Source organism: Podarcis tiliguerta (genome assembly GCF_965153285.1).
Source record: "Podarcis tiliguerta genome assembly, chromosome: 2".
Lineage (NCBI taxonomy): Eukaryota > Metazoa > Chordata > Lepidosauria > Squamata > Lacertidae > Podarcis > Podarcis tiliguerta.
In genome coordinates this window covers 4,342,608-4,357,878 of record NC_139535.1, presented here as the reverse complement: position 1 = coordinate 4,357,878, position 15,271 = coordinate 4,342,608, and the positions used below count along the sequence as shown (strand labels likewise).

Genomic DNA, 15,271 nt, shown 5'->3' with positions numbered 1-15,271 from the left:
GTGAGAGGCAACATCTTTGCCTAATAATAATAATAATAATAATAATAATAATAATAATAATAATAATTTATTATTTATACCCCGCCCATCTGGCTGGGCCTCCCCAGCCACTCTGGGCAGCTTCCAAAAAAAAAATTAAAATACAGTGGTGCCTCGCAAGACGAAAAGAATCCGTTCCGTGAGTCTCTTCGTCTAGCGGTTTTTTCGTCTTGCGACAAACCCATTAGCGGATTAGCAGATTAGCGCTATTAGCGGTTTAGCGGCTATTAGCGGCTATTAAAGGCTTAAGGGATTAGCGGATTAGCTGCTAAAAGGCTATTAGCAGCTTAGTGCCTTAGAAAAAGGGGGTGGGGAGCGGAAAAAAATCTCAAGAATCGCAAGACATTTTCGTCTTGCGAAGCAAGCCCATAGAGAAATTTGTCCTGCGAAGCACCTCCAAAACGGAAAACCCTTTCGTCTAGCGGGTTTTCCGTCTTGCGAGGCATTCGTCTTGCGGGGCACCACTGTACTGTAATACATCAAACATTAAAAGCTTCCCTAAACAGGGCTGCCTTCAGATGTCTTCTAAAAGTCTGGTAGTCGTTCTTCTCTTTGACATCTGGTGGGAGGGCGTTCCACAGGGAGGGCGCCACTACCAAGAAGGCCCTCTGCCTGGTTATCTGAAGGAGTGCAGCCTTATCTAAGTTTGATACCTGTTTTAGAAAATGCTTTTGGAGCCACTGGTAAGCCGCGTTTATTAAAATGCCTGTAGTGGTGCCAGGATCGTTTGACTCGCATTCTAATTCACCTCTCCCTTTTTGAAGCTGATGGCTCTCTTCACTGGCAGCGGCCTGGAAAGCAAGAGGCGGACGCTGACCTTCCATTCCATCGCTTGCCGCGTGCACCTTCCGCAGAGGTGGAGATGACAGCCTACGTCCTCCTAGCGTACCTGACCAAGCAGCCGGCGCCATCGCAGGAAGAGCAGGCGAAATGTGCCCGCATTGTCAAGTGGCTCATCAAGCAACAGAACCCCACTGGCGGATTCTCTTCTACTCAGGTAAAGTTCCTCCCTCCTTTCCGGGGACCCAGGAGTGGAGGATGTTGGGAGGGACACAATCAGGCTGTTTTGGTTCATTAGATACAAGGAGTCCCGTCAGGGCAAAAACTCCTCGGAAAGACATAGGCCTAGAGAAAAATAAAGGTCAGAGAAAGTTGAAAATGTTGCTGAAGTTTCGGTTCCTTGGCTCTAGATACAAGCTACTCAGACTCCATATTCTCACCATAATTCCCCGTCTTACCTTAGTCACATGTTAATTTATCATTAATAGCTATATCCCATGAGGGACGTGGGTGGCGCTGTGGGTTATACCACAGAGCCTAGGACTTGCCGATCAGAAGGTCAGCAGTTCGAATCCCCACGGCGGGGTGAGCTCCCGTTGCTCAGTCCCTGCTCCTGCCAACCTAGCAGTTCGAAAGCACATCAAAGTGCAAGTAGATAAATAGGTTCCATTCCGGCAGGAAGGTAAACGGCGTTTCCGTGTGCTGCTCTGGTTGGCCAGAAGCGGCTTAGTCATGCTGGCCACATGACCCGGAAGCTGTACGCCGGCTCCCTCAGCCAAGAAAGCGAGATGAGCGCCGCAACCCCAGAGTCAGCCACAACTGGACCTAATGGTCAGGGGTCCCTTTACCTTTAGCTATTTCCCACACCTCTTTATACCATTCTTCCATTTTATATTCTGCTTGCCCCTTCCACTTCCTAGCTATCATAATGCGTGTAGCTGTCGATAAATTGGTGAGCAAGTCCTTGGATTTTTTTTTAAGGAAAGGGAGTTTAACCATGCTGTACTGTTTATATAAGTACAGCTGGAGAATGTTGAATCTGGGCCAATATCTTGGACCAGGAAGCCCTTCAAAGGGAGGGTTGTCCTCTTCCAGAGAAAGACATATGGCTCACACACCCCTCCCCATGGTCTCTGTTGCAGGACACTGTGGTTGCGCTCCAGGCCCTCTCTCTGTATGGGGCTTTAACCTATTCCAGAAGTAGCACAGGCACAGACTTGTCTGTGCACTCTGGAGCGAATGCCCTGGGAACTTTCCATGTGGACAACACCAACCGCCTGCTTCTCCAGTGCCGATCTCTGCCCCAAGTGCCAGGAGACTACAATGTTGAAGCGACAGGAGATCGCTGTGTCTATATCCAGGTGGGTAAGTGCCCAGGCAGGGTACCTGGGAGAGACAGAACATGTGATGGTGTCAGGCTTCGAGGAATCAGCTTCCTTCCCTGTGGCAGTAAATAAGAAGATCAAACAAAAGGAACGTCTTACCAGTTAGATTCTTTAATAATCACAGTGAGAGACAAAGATTGTGTCTTGATAGAATGGTGGTGCTCCCAATTAAGGCTCACTCCCCCCTCCTTCCCAATTAATCTATGTCACTCCTACGTCTTGTAATCTGAGTTTATACCCTCTGTGCTTTCTGTTCTGAGACTGTCTGAGCTGTTCTCAACCTTGGGAGGGTGGTGGAGGAATGCTGTCCAACAACTGTGAATCTGTTGACCCTCTCCCCCCTGGTGTTTCTTCTTCTTCTAGCTGTTCCCCATTCAGTATTTCCCAGCTTCTGCCTTCTGAACTGTGCCCCTCTGCAAACCACTGTTCCGAATCTATGTTGTCCTCCTATTCCTGGGAAGATTCAGGATCAGGGGGAGGGGGTGGCTCCCACCATTCCTCCTCAATGCAGCCCACCACAGAACGGTCACTAACAGATGGTTTCCAAGCCACCATGTAGTCCCATGGAAGGGAAGAGCCTACCCTCTTTGCTTAGCTAAAGCAGAGCCTTGCTAGCTAAAGCAGAGCCTACCCTCTTTGCTTAGCTCACCCTTCTACTTTTTTTTTTGAAAAAAACATTTTTATTGATTTTCCAATAAAAAACACCCAATTAATATATCCAATCATAATACTCCAATTAAAATAAAAAACTAAAATAAAAAAGACCAAATTATATTCCAGATTATAATGATTAATTTTTTGGAGCTCCCCACGGTCTGGATCTCTGAAGCATATCTACAAATCTCAGCCCTGCCTCTCCTCGTTGTTTCCATATTTTCCACATCTCGATTTTGACGCTTTATAATTCTCTGTCCCTGAGTCCAGGATTCTCGATCATGTCAAACATCATATACTTTCATCCCTCAAACACAGCTTTATTAGTATATATTTTTCCAACTGTCTTTTTATCAGCGCAGCCTCCTCTGGCTCCATTCCAATCCGTGATGTTGTCCAAATCTGTTAGCTGAAGTTTAATGGCGCAGCAACTCCCAATCATTTGCTCACCCTTCTACTTTTAAGAACTTTCTGCCACCAGATCATAGAATTGTAGGGTTCTCTGGTCCAACCCTCTGCAAGGCAGGAATCTCAACTAAAGCACCTTCAGCATTTAGCCGAGTTTCCTGCATTGCAGGGGGTTGAATTAGATGACCCTTGCGGCCCCTTCCCACTCTACAATTCTATGATCCATGACAGATGACCACCCAACTGTTTAAAAACCTCCAGGGTGTCCTGCTGCCAGAAACGTCTCACATACCTGAGTGCTGTTTCCCTTCCAGACCACCTTGAAGTACAACGTGCATCCGCGCCCAGAGGACTCGCCTTTCAAGCTGGACGTGTACACGGTCCCTGAGTCTTGTGTTGGACCCAAAGCTCACAAAACGTTTGACGTTGCTGTAAATGTCAGGTAATCCCTTCACAAAGCCCAGGCTGGTTAGCTAGCTGCATCTGTACAGGAGCACAGCATCTCTGGTCCTTGGTTCGGTTGATACTTTGCTCTGTTTCTTGAAATGTCTTACAAATTGTTTGGTAATCGAGTTGTGTTGTTGTACTATGTTCTGGGGTAGCTAGTGGAGTCCTAGCCATTACACAAGGCCAGTTATTCATAAGGATGAAGCGTAGTTAAAAAATAATAATAAACCAGCCATTTGGAACAGGCCCCATCTAAGCCCCTACAAACACTGTGGGGCAAACCATGGTGGAAATCTATATCTATATCTTTACAGTACAGTCATACCTCGGGTTAAATATGCTTCGGTTGAGCGTTTTCAGGTTACGCTCCATGGCTCCCCGGACGTAACGGAATGCGTTACTTCCGGGTTTCACCGCTTGCACATGCGCAGACACTCAAAATGACGTCATGCACATGTGCGGAAGTGGTGAAACACGACCCGTGCAGACGCGTCTTATATTCTACTCAGGATGCGAACGGGGTTCCGGAACAGATCCCGTTCGCATCCAGAGGTACCACTGTATATGTACTGCTGGATCGTAACCCCCCCCCCCACTAAATGAAACCTCAAAGCCATTTACAAAAATGATGATGATGATGATGATAATAATAATAATAATAATAATAATAATAATAATAATAATAAATTTTATTTATATCCCAAGCTCCCCAGCCGAAGCCGGGCTCAGGGCGGCTAACAACAATAAAACAGTACAAAAGTACAGCACAAACACCACTCTAAAATCATTCATTATAAAATTAATTAATTAATTAATTAATAATTCCTCTAATTAATTTTACACTTAAAAAGTAAAAATCACATTCAAAACAGATTAATCATCAACTATCTACACATCTACATGGGCTTGTCCAAACAAAAATCTTTTTCTCAAGTGGCAACAAGAGTATAATAAAGGCACCTGTCTGATATCAATAGTCGGGGAATTCCAAAGTTCCAGATATCATTGATATAAAGCTCTCCCACGCCATCCCTTGGAGGGAATATCATAATTGTTGTTGTTTAGTCGTTTAGTCGTGTCCGACTCTTCGTGACCCCATGGACCAGAGCACGCCAGGCACTTCTGTCTTCCACTGCCACCCGCAGTTTGGTCAGATTCATGTTTGTAGCTTCGAGAACACTGTCCAACCATCTCGTCCTCTGTCGTCCTCTTCTCCTTGTGCCCTCCATCTTTCCCAACATCAGGGTCTTTTCCAGGGAGTCTTCTCTTCTCATGAGGTGGCCAAAGTATTGGAGCCTCAGCTTCACGATCTGTCCTTCCAGGGAGCACTCAGGGCTGATTTCCTTAAGAATGGATGCGTTTGATCTTCTTGCAGTCTATGGGACTCTCAAGAGTCTCCTCCAGCACCAGAATTCAAAAGCGTCAATTCTTCGGCGATCAGCCTTCTTTATGGTCCAGCTCTCACTTCCATACATCACTACTGGGAAAACCATAGCTTTTACTATACAGACCTTTTTTGGCAAGGTGATGTCTCTACTTTTTAAAATGCTGTCTAGGTTTGCCATTGCTTTCCTAATATCATAATTAGTTTTAACCATAATTAGGGATGGGGAGAAATATAATTCAGTTTGGATTTAGAGGCATTCAACGGGAAATAACGGTCACTTTTTGAGCCAAATTTTGAACCGAAGCCCAACCATCCTTAGGAATTCATCCTTCTCCTAATTTTTGTAATCCGGTGCTTCAGCCAAGTAATGTGTGCAAAACTGCCTGTCGTAGGATAAAATGTGGCTATAAATGCACCATTAGGTCCAGTCGTGGCCGACTCTGGGGTTGCGATGCTCATCTCGCTCTATAGGCCGAGGGAGCCGGCGTTTGTCCACAGACAGCTTCCGGGTCATGTGGCCAGCATGACTAAGCCGCTTCTGGCGAACCAGAGCAGCGCACGGAAACGCCGTTTACCTTCCTGCCGGAGCGGTACCTATTTATCAACTTGCACTTTGATGTGCTTTCGAACTGCTAGGTGGGCAGGAGCAGGGACCGAGCAACAGGAGCTCACCCCATCATGGGGATTCGAACTGCCGACCTTCTGATCGGCAAGCCCTAGGCTCTGTGGTTTAGACCACAGTGCCACCTGCGTCCCTATATATGCATACGTCATTGAAAATAACATAAGAAAAACACATACAGTCGTACCTTGGTTCTCGAATGGAATCTGTTCTGGAAGTCTGTTCGACTTCCGAAAACGTTCGAAAACCAAGGCACAGCTTCCGATTGGCTGAAGGAGCTTCCTGCACTAAATCAGAAGCCGTGGAAGCTGTGTTGGACGTTCGGCTTCCAAAAAACGTTCACAAACTGGAACACTTCCGGGTTTGTGGCATTTGGGAGCCAAAACATTCGAGTCACAAGGCATTCGAGAACCAGGGTATGACTGAAATATGAAGAAAATTTGTTTTGCAAAAAAAGTATGCATTAGGAAAGATTGGAATCATAAAATTTTGAGTTGGAGGGGACCCTGAGTCCAACACTCTGCAATGCAATTCAGGAATATACAGCTGTCCCATATGGGTATCGAACCTGCAACCTTAGTATTATTGGCACCACGTTGTAACCAACTGAGCTATGCAGGCTGCTCAGGGGCCACGAGAATCATCTAGTCCAACTCCCTGAAATGCAGGCATCTTTTGCCCAATGTGGGGCTCGAACTCACAACCCTGAGATTAAGAGTCTCATGCTTCACCCAACGGAGCTATCCTGGACAAGTAGAACCAGGGGGGCCAGGGAAGATTCCTACCTGAAATCCTGGAGAGACACTGTCCCTTGGTGTAGACAATATTGAGCTAGGTGGACCAATGGTCTGAACTCAGTATAAAACAACTTCCTATAAATAAAAAAATGTGCCTAGTGGGAGATATTCACACTAGAATACTGATGAATTTTCATGAGGATTTTATTTTTTTCAATTTGCAAGCTGATGTAGAAATGTGGACAACTAAATGGAGGAAAAACAAGATACTGAAAATGGACATATTCATCCATGCTTAACCATAATAAAAAACATTGAATTTGTAACCTGCCGTAAAAACACACGCACAAATGTACAGAAGGCAATTGACATAAAACTGACACACAGGACAAAATGGTGTTCCTTTTTTATCCAATCAACAAGCCCATTATGGAGGTTTCCCTGACAATTGGTGACTTTCGCAAGAACAAACATTTTGTCTCCAGATGCGGCACAGTTGGGCCCCTTGCGTTGCTTTGCTTTGAATGTACAGTGGTACCTCTGGTTGCGAACGGGATTCACCGCTTCTGCGCATGTGTGTGATGTCATTTTGCACATCTGTGCATGCGCAATCAGCGAAACCCGAAAGTAACCCGTTCCATTACTTCCGGGTCGCTGTGGGACGCAACCTGAAAACGTGTAACCTGAAGCAAACGTAACATGAGGTATGACAGTATTATAAGCCAGATTGGGTGGCTGTGGGAGGTCTGGTGGTCAGGGATGACAAGCATTGGAGTTCTGGTGTGAGAATTTCTTCCTTTCCCTCTTTGATCTCTCAGTTACATTGGCAAGTGGCCGACCTCTAACATGGTGATCCTTGATGTGAAGATGCTCTCAGGATTCATCCCGGTAAAATCGTCCGTAAGACAGGTAATGGCTGTTTGTGTGGCAGTGACCCCGCCCCCAAAACTCCCTTGGCTATGTTGTTGTTGGCATCCGTCTGACTTGAGAGACAATGCAGTGCACCTCTGGGGATGAAGTCAAACAGTTGCATTAGCACAGGGGTCCCCAAACTAAGGTCCGTGGGCCAGATAAGAAGAAGAAGAGTTTGGATTTGATATCCCGCCTTTCACTCCCTTTAAGGAGTCTCAAAGCGGCTAACATTCTCCTTTCCCTTCCTCCCCCACAACAAACACTCTGTGAGGTGAGTGGGGCTGAGAGACTTCAGAGAAGTGTGACTGGCCCAAGGTCACCCAGCAGCTGCATGTGGAGGAGCGGAGACGCGAACCCGGTTCACCAGATTACGAGACTACCGCTCTTAACCACTATACCACACTGGCTCTCATAAGGCCCGAGGGACTCGTTTATCCGGCCCATAGTGACCCCTGCCACACCGCTGCCACCACCCGCTCTTACCAGCACTGCGCTGTGTGGCTGCCCACTTCCAGGTCAGAGGAGCACCAGAAATAGCTTGTGCGCATGAGCAAGTATTATTTGCGCATGCACAAGCGTTATTTGCGGTGCACATCCGGGTCGGATGAGGCCCATGCACATGCGCACAAGCTATTTCCAGTGCTCCTCCGACCCGGAAGTGTGCCGGAAATAGCGTGTGTGCAAGCGTATGGGCACGTGCTCCCCCGCCCTCCGGCCTGCTACGTGATCGGCGCTGGAGACACCGGCCTGAGGCGCAGTAAGTCTGCTGACCCCTGCATTAGCAGGGACTGTCCCGCGGACTGTCTTGCCAGAGTGGTGCATGTTCTGGTTATCTCCCGCTTGGACTACTGCAATGCGCTCTACGTGGGGCTACCTTTGAAGGTGACTCAGAAACTACAACTAATCCAGAATGCGGCAGCTAGACTGGTGACTGGGGGCGGCTGCCGAGACCACATAACACCGGTCTTGAAAGACCTACATTGGCTCCCAGTACGTTTCCGAGCACAATTCAAAATGCTGGTGTTGACCTTTAAAGCCCTAAACGGCCTCGGCCCAGTATACCTGAAGGAGTGTCTCCACCCCCATCGTTCTGCCCGGACACTGAGGTCCAGCGCCGAGGGCCTTCTGGTGGTTCCCTCATTGCGAGAAGCAAAGCTACAGGGAACCAGGCAGGGGGCCTTCTTGGTAGTGGTGCCCGCCCTGTGGAATGCCCTCCCAGCCGATGTCAAAGCGATAAATAACTACCAGACATTTAGAAGACATCTTAAGGCAGCCCTGTTCAGGGAAGTTTTTAATCTGTGATATTTTACTGTATTTTTTGTTTCTATGGAAGCCGCCCAGAGTGGCTGGGGAAACCCAGCTAGATGGGCGGGGTACAAATAATAAATTATTATTATTATTATTATTATTATTATTATTATTATTATTATCACCAAAGTGATCTCCCTGAGGCGCAAGCCTGGGCAGTGTGTATAGAGATCCTGGGCTGCCCAGAAGACAAGAGCCCCTCTTGGCCTCGCAGATGTGGCTCAATGGAAAGCAGAGCAATACATTTGGCACCAGCTTGAAGTTGCCTGAAGCCAATTTAATCTTAATTATTTACAATTTTTGTTTAACCCGCAAGAAAGAAGGGCCTTTTCGCTGGCTAGGTTCAATTCTAATCCTTCTAACCTCCTTTGGGGTTGGTTTGTGGGTTTGACAGAAGGAGATAGGATCTGCCCATGCAATGCCCACCTGGTGGAAACTCTAGCTCACATGGCCCTTAACTGTAAAATGTATGATGATCTCTGCCAACAATTTCTAGACCATCTATGTATTCCGACATGGAAACCAGAGATGGAGGCTATGCGCTTCTTATTACAGGGAAGAGACCAGGAGCTCACCAAGACAGAAGATAAGTTCCTCTATTTGATTTTTTTTGTCGCCAAAGTATGCTACAGGATCCTGCCCTTGCTGGAAACCCTCAGAGATGAGGCGGATTGCTCGGCCCTTCTGCCCTTTGGTGGGTGACTGTGCCGTTGGGGTGGTGAAGAGATTGCACTGGCCTATCTATTCTGAATTAAGATTGCTGGAAGAAATATCAACAACCTCAGATATGCAGATGACACAACCTTGATGGCAGAAAGTGAGGAGGAATTTAAAAACCTTTTATTGAGGGTGAAAGAGGAGAGCGCAAAATACGGTCTGAAGCTCAACATCAAAAAAACGAAGATCATGGCCACTGGTCCCATCACCTCCTGGCAAATAGAAGGGGAGGAAATGGAGGCAGTGAGAGATTTTACTTTCTTGGGCTCCATGATCACTGCAGATGGTGACAGCAGCCACGAAATTAAGAGACGCCTGCTTCTTGGGAGGAAAGCAATGACAAACCTAGATAGCATTTTAAAAAGTAGAGACATCACCTTGCCAACAAAGGTCCGTATAGTAAAAGCTATGGTTTTCCCAGTAGTGATGTATGGAAGTGAGAGCTGGACCATAAAGAAGCCTGATCGCCGAAGAATTGACGCTTTTGAATTCTGATGCTGGAGGAGACTCTTGAGAGTCCCATGGACTGCAAGAAGATCAAACACATCCATTCTTAAGGAAATCAGCCCTGAGTGCTCACTGGAAGGCCAGATTGTGAAGCTGAGGCTCCAATACTTTGGCCACCTCATGAGAAGAGAAGACTCACTGGAAAAGACCCTGATGTTGGGAAAGATGGAGGGCACAAGGAGAAGGGGACGACAGAGGACGAGATGGTTAGACAGTGTTCTCGAAGCTACAAACATGAATCTGACCAAACTGCGGGAGGCAGTGGAAGACAGGAGTGCCTGGCATGCTCTGGTCCATGGGGTCACGAAGAGTCGGACACGACTGAACGACTAAACAACAACAACAAATCTATTCTGAATGTATTCTGAATGTTCTTATGTGATGCCAGTAAAGGGTACTTGACTTGAGTTGCCTGAAGGAGGTGTACTGTTCACTGTCCTCGCGGTGGCCAGCCAGATGTCTGTGGGAAATCTGCAAGCAGGACCCAACCACAAGAGCACCCTCCTCTGATGTAGCTTCCAGCAACTGGTACTCAGAAACATTTTGCCCAAAGCCATGGACACAAAGCATAGCCGTCCTAGCTGGAAGCACTAACAGTAATCCTTGCACTGACGGGCACCTGATTTCTTTCTTCTTTGGTGATCACTCATAGCCGAGTAAGATTGTCTTCCATAAACACGGTTTTAAAAGTGAGTCCGTAAGTGACTGTGGAGGCCAATTCTGGATCCACACATCCTTCCACAGTGGGGACATAGGTTGCCAGACAGGTATTAATCACGGTGAGGGTTTGCCAAACGTGCCTTCCTCTCAGCACGTTTCTCCCCTTCGTCCTGACTTCGAGCGTCTTCAAAACCTATGACACCTTTGTGTCATAGTTGGCTATTCTCCAACTGGAGCGCTCGCAGGCCAGTGTTTCCCAGTTGTCAGTGTTTATATGACTTTTTAAAAGATTTGCCTTGAGAGGGTCTTTGAACCTCTTTTGTTGACCACCAGCATTATGCTTTCCATTTTTAAGTTTTGGAATAGAGTAGTTGCTTTGGAAGACGATAATCAGGCATCCACACAACATGACCGGTCCAATGAAGTTGATGTTGAAGAATCATTGCTTTGACACTGGTGGTCTTTGCTTTTTCCAGTACATTGGCATTAGTTCACCTGTCTTCCCAAGTGATGTAAACACCTCCTTAAAGACCTATCTATTTAGGCAGGCATTCACAGGCTCACAAGATTCATCACATTGCTCTGTTTTGTTATTTATTGATATTTATCAAATGTTTTATTGATGGCCTCTCTGTTTCTACTTATGTATTTCTTTGTATCTTTTGGATTTGAGTGCTGCATTTTGTTGGTGATGTTGATGATGTTGGCATTAGTTCACCTGTCTTCCCAGGTGATGTGTAAAATTGTTTGGAGACACCGTTGATGGAATCTTTCAAGGAGCTGGAGCTTGATTTAACACTATGTTGAATACAGTATTTACACTCCAAGGGGCTTCAGGCAGAAGCAAGGATGGTGGCTTGTCACAATTACTCAGGAATAATAAATCTCTCTCTTCTCCCACCCCCACCCCCCAATCCTCACCTCCAGCTAATGGGTAAAGCACAGGTCAAACGGACAGAAGTGAGCACCAGCCACGTCCTTGTGTATTTGGAGAAGGTGAGTGAGGAGATGGGAAAGCGAGAAATGCATCCTTTGGGGAATGCCAACAGCTAGAACCCTCTGCCTGCCTGATGGCACACTCTTGCGAGGTCTTGCTTTGCTGGGTGTGTGATGGCTTATAACAGCTTATCCAACCGGCTTGCCCACAGGTGGACAATGTGACCCAGAGCCTATCCTTCACGGTGGAGCAGGATGTCCCTGTCCAGCACCTGAAGCCTGCCCTGGTGAAAGTCTACGATTACTATGAAACAGGTAAGAATGGGCTCTGGTACTGCAGAACTGCTCAGTATATAATAGCATTACAAGCCACCCAAACTCTGAGCAGTGAGAGATTACAGCGGTTCCAACCACTTCTCCAGGGTTCAGTTACCTTGCAATGAAGGCCAACACAGGCTGTGGTTTCTTTAGGATATGTTGTTTTCCCTACACACATATATACAACCTAAGCCAAAGCTGGAGGGGCTCACAACATTAATCCCCCCACCCACAAAAAATATTACTTCTCCATCACTCATAGCTTGGGAACCAGCACAGAGCAAGCATGTCTCTTGTGTCTCCATCTTCCAGCCAGCTTCCAGCCCAGTTCACAAACACCACACTGGCTATTGTCCTCTTACCTAGGTGAAATCCACCAATTACCCTGGAAGGCATGATCAGTTAGTTGTATCTCTCACAGCCTTCCTCATTCTTTTGGGATGCTGAGGAGGACACTTAAGTGGCCAGCTAAGTCATTGTTTTAAAAACAGACTTGTCTGACTAGTTTAGCCTGGATAGCTCAGTTGGTTAGACCATGGTGCTGATAATGCCAAGGTTGCAGGTTCGATCCCTGTATGGACCAGCTGCATATTCCTGCATTGCAGGGGGTTGGACTAGATGATCCTCAGGGTCCCTTCCAACTCTACAGTGCTAAGTCTGCTAAGTCCTCTATTAGAGTCTAACTCCCACTGGGTACAGGACCCTAAGATTTGGAAAAGACTCAGGCTGACCTTCCGAACCCACAACAGTATTGTCATTAAGGTTCATCTCACGCTTCTTAGCTCTCAAACTGACTTCCAAAAAAAACCTGTAAATCCGCCATGTTGTTGTTGTTGTTTAGTCGCGTCCAACTCTTCATGACCCCATGGCCATACAAAAGTAATAGTTCTAAATGTTCTAAAGCCAACCCACCCAAAAAATCCACCAGACCAAAAATCTGGTGGCAGTTGGCACTGATGCAGGAAGTTGGAGGAGCTAGAGTCTTTCCTGACCATCTTTCATTGTATTTCCAGGTGACAGTGCCATTGCAAAGTACAGCGCCCCCTGCAGTACAGGTAAAGTATGAACAGAGATTGCCTCTCACCATCCCTACATGTGAAGCAGATCGAAACCACAAAAGGCCTCTCTAGGCCAGCACCCATATTTCTTCTGTGTCCAACCCAGATGCCTTTGTGGAGGCCCATAATCAGGACATGATTTAGGGTCCTGCACCAAAGGGACGCGGGTGGCACTGTGGGTTAAAGCCTCAGCGCCTAGGGCTTGCCGATCGAAAGGTCAGCGGTTCGAATCCCCGCGGCGGGGTGCGCTCTCGTTGTTCGGTCCCAGCGCCTGCCAACCTAGCAGTTCGAAAGCACTCCCGGGAGCAAGTATATAAATAGGGACCGCTTACTAGCGGGAAGGTAAACAGCGTTTCCGTGTGTGGCTCTGGCTCGCCAGAGCAGCGATGTCACGCTGGCCATGTGACACGGAAGTGTCTCCGGACAGCGCTGGCCCCTGGCCTCTTTGAGTGAGATGGGCGCACAACCCTAGAGTCTGGCAAGACTGGCCCGGACGGGCAGGGGTACCTTTACCTTTACCAAAGTCTCTAACACTGGCAGCTGCATCAAACAAAAGAGGTAGTGGAATGGAGGACTGAACTCCCATTCTGCAGGATGAGGGGTCCCCAACCTGGGCTGATAGAGTTGGGAGAAGGACATGAAAGGGGGACAAACTGTAAATTCTCTGGCTTATGGGGTGGCTGGTCACCATATGGATGTTCTGTCTCTGACCCCTAAAACATCTTGGGCCATTTCTGGTTGAATGCTTGGCCAAAGGAGATTCTTGTGCTTTCCCCTCCACTGCAGATGACATTAAACAGGGGAATGCATGAGGAATGAAGCCCATCACCCCCAGTAGACTCTGTTGGAATCTTCCTCCCACCATCAGACACAAGTGGACAGAGCAACCAGGACGGCAACACAGAGAGGGAAGCATTTGTCCCAACACAGCCAACAAAAATATTCTCTGCTTTACTTGCTTATTCCACCATTTGAATAAGCCCTGTACCCACCTTTTCTCATTTTGAGATCCCTTTCTACATCTGCTACTATTTCCCTCTATTGGATGAAAAAGAAAATAAAAGGAATCCATTCATTTCTTTTTAACCTGCCTGGCCTCATATTTTCTTCTGGCCCAAATCCAATACAGAATTAGATCTTGAGCTACATGTTTAGCAGCAAACTCATGTCTTAGAATGATGCTGAATGGCTGCAAAGTGTGTGTGAAAGGGGGGGGGGTTTAGAAGGATCTGTCACTTTTGTTTCTCTCAGTTTCTCATTTTTTCAATCCTAAATCCAGTTCTCCAAATTTCTGCAGCAATTCGCAAATTTTCTTTTATTAAAAAAAATCACCATGAAGGTGTTGGAATGCCAAGAAAATAAAGAGGTGCTCTTGAATGAGCTGTCAAGATGGTATACATCTAAACCAACTTTCCAGGATGCAATCCCTATGGGGTGAAGGGGGTCTTGTCTCTTGAGGAGACAGGAGTCAGCTGAAATTTCCCCGTACCTAGAATGACCCACAGAGTCTCAGTCAACTCCTTTACTGCCTCCAGCTGAATGAAACCAGCTGTCCAGATAACTCCTGCCATCCCAAGGTACAGCTTCTCCAATGTCCCATACACAGCAGAATCTCATGACACAGAGCCTTGAAACACAGACTTCCTGACCTAGACGTTCTGATCATTAGTTCCCCAAACTGGGTATTTGTAAGTCCAGGGTGCAGAGTGCAGCACAAGAGAGTTTGGGTCTCAGGTTTACAGAATCCAAAATTCCCAAGTCCATGTGACTCCTTCCCACCCCCGCCCCAGTCATATCCACAATCCCATATTCAAGATAGTGGTGCAACTCCTCTTCTCCATGAGAGGGGTTGCCTGAGAAGAGTCTCCAGGGTCTGGGCAGACACCCAGCTCAGGATCAGCTCCAGCAGTTCCTCTGGCACAGAGTTCCACAGAACAAGACTGGTATGCAATAAAGAGAATTATCAGGTATCTCAAAGGTACTATTGCTTACAAGCTGAAATTATCTTTTATATATATATATAATATTTTATTAGATTTTACAATCAATAACACACAATACGAATAAACAATTAAAAGAAAAACAATACAACAACATACATACAGTACAACAACATATATGAAAGAAAATATAAACAATAAACAAAAAAGTTAAAATCAATCATTGTGTCCTTGTATTTTTTATCCTTAACCTGGATCTGCGACTTCCCCAGACCTTCCCACTCTGTATTCCAGATCTTATATTTTGACAATAAATTCCTTCCCTCTGTCATATCTTAAATTAAACATACTCTTGGTGTCTTAATATAATTACATTTCCATATATCTTAAAACATTAATCTTTCTTAATCTTTAAATTTTTATGCTAATAGTCTTTTAGGTTCGATCTGGTGTCAT

General features: G+C 46.4%; 1 protein-coding gene and 1 long non-coding RNA gene across 3 annotated transcripts in view; one reads left to right on the top strand and one right to left on the bottom strand.

Annotated features, from left to right (window-relative positions):
• Window positions 1-13,961, top strand: part of LOC310670076 (alpha-2-macroglobulin-like) — a 61,636-nt gene extending 47,675 nt beyond the window's left edge. For both annotated transcript variants that reach the window (XM_083424552.1, XM_083424553.1), the window contains 8 exons: window positions 804-1,036; window positions 1,962-2,180; window positions 3,581-3,708; window positions 7,278-7,368; window positions 11,491-11,559; window positions 11,712-11,814; window positions 12,831-12,872; window positions 13,662-13,961. In XM_083424552.1, coding sequence (XP_083280678.1) covers window positions 804-1,036; window positions 1,962-2,180; window positions 3,581-3,708; window positions 7,278-7,368; window positions 11,491-11,559; window positions 11,712-11,814; window positions 12,831-12,872; window positions 13,662-13,687 — 911 coding nt within the window. In that variant the 3' untranslated portion in view covers window positions 13,688-13,961. The remainder of the gene's footprint in view (window positions 1-803; window positions 1,037-1,961; window positions 2,181-3,580; window positions 3,709-7,277; window positions 7,369-11,490; window positions 11,560-11,711; window positions 11,815-12,830; window positions 12,873-13,661) is intronic.
• LOC310671044 lies at window positions 7,789-11,484 on the bottom strand. The gene is made up of 3 exons (XR_014507706.1): window positions 10,248-11,484; window positions 8,805-9,416; window positions 7,789-8,159 (listed from the first exon to the last, which is right to left on the bottom strand). It is a non-coding gene; the product is annotated as an uncharacterized lncRNA (long non-coding RNA).
• Window positions 13,962-15,271: the final 1,310 nt, after the last annotated feature.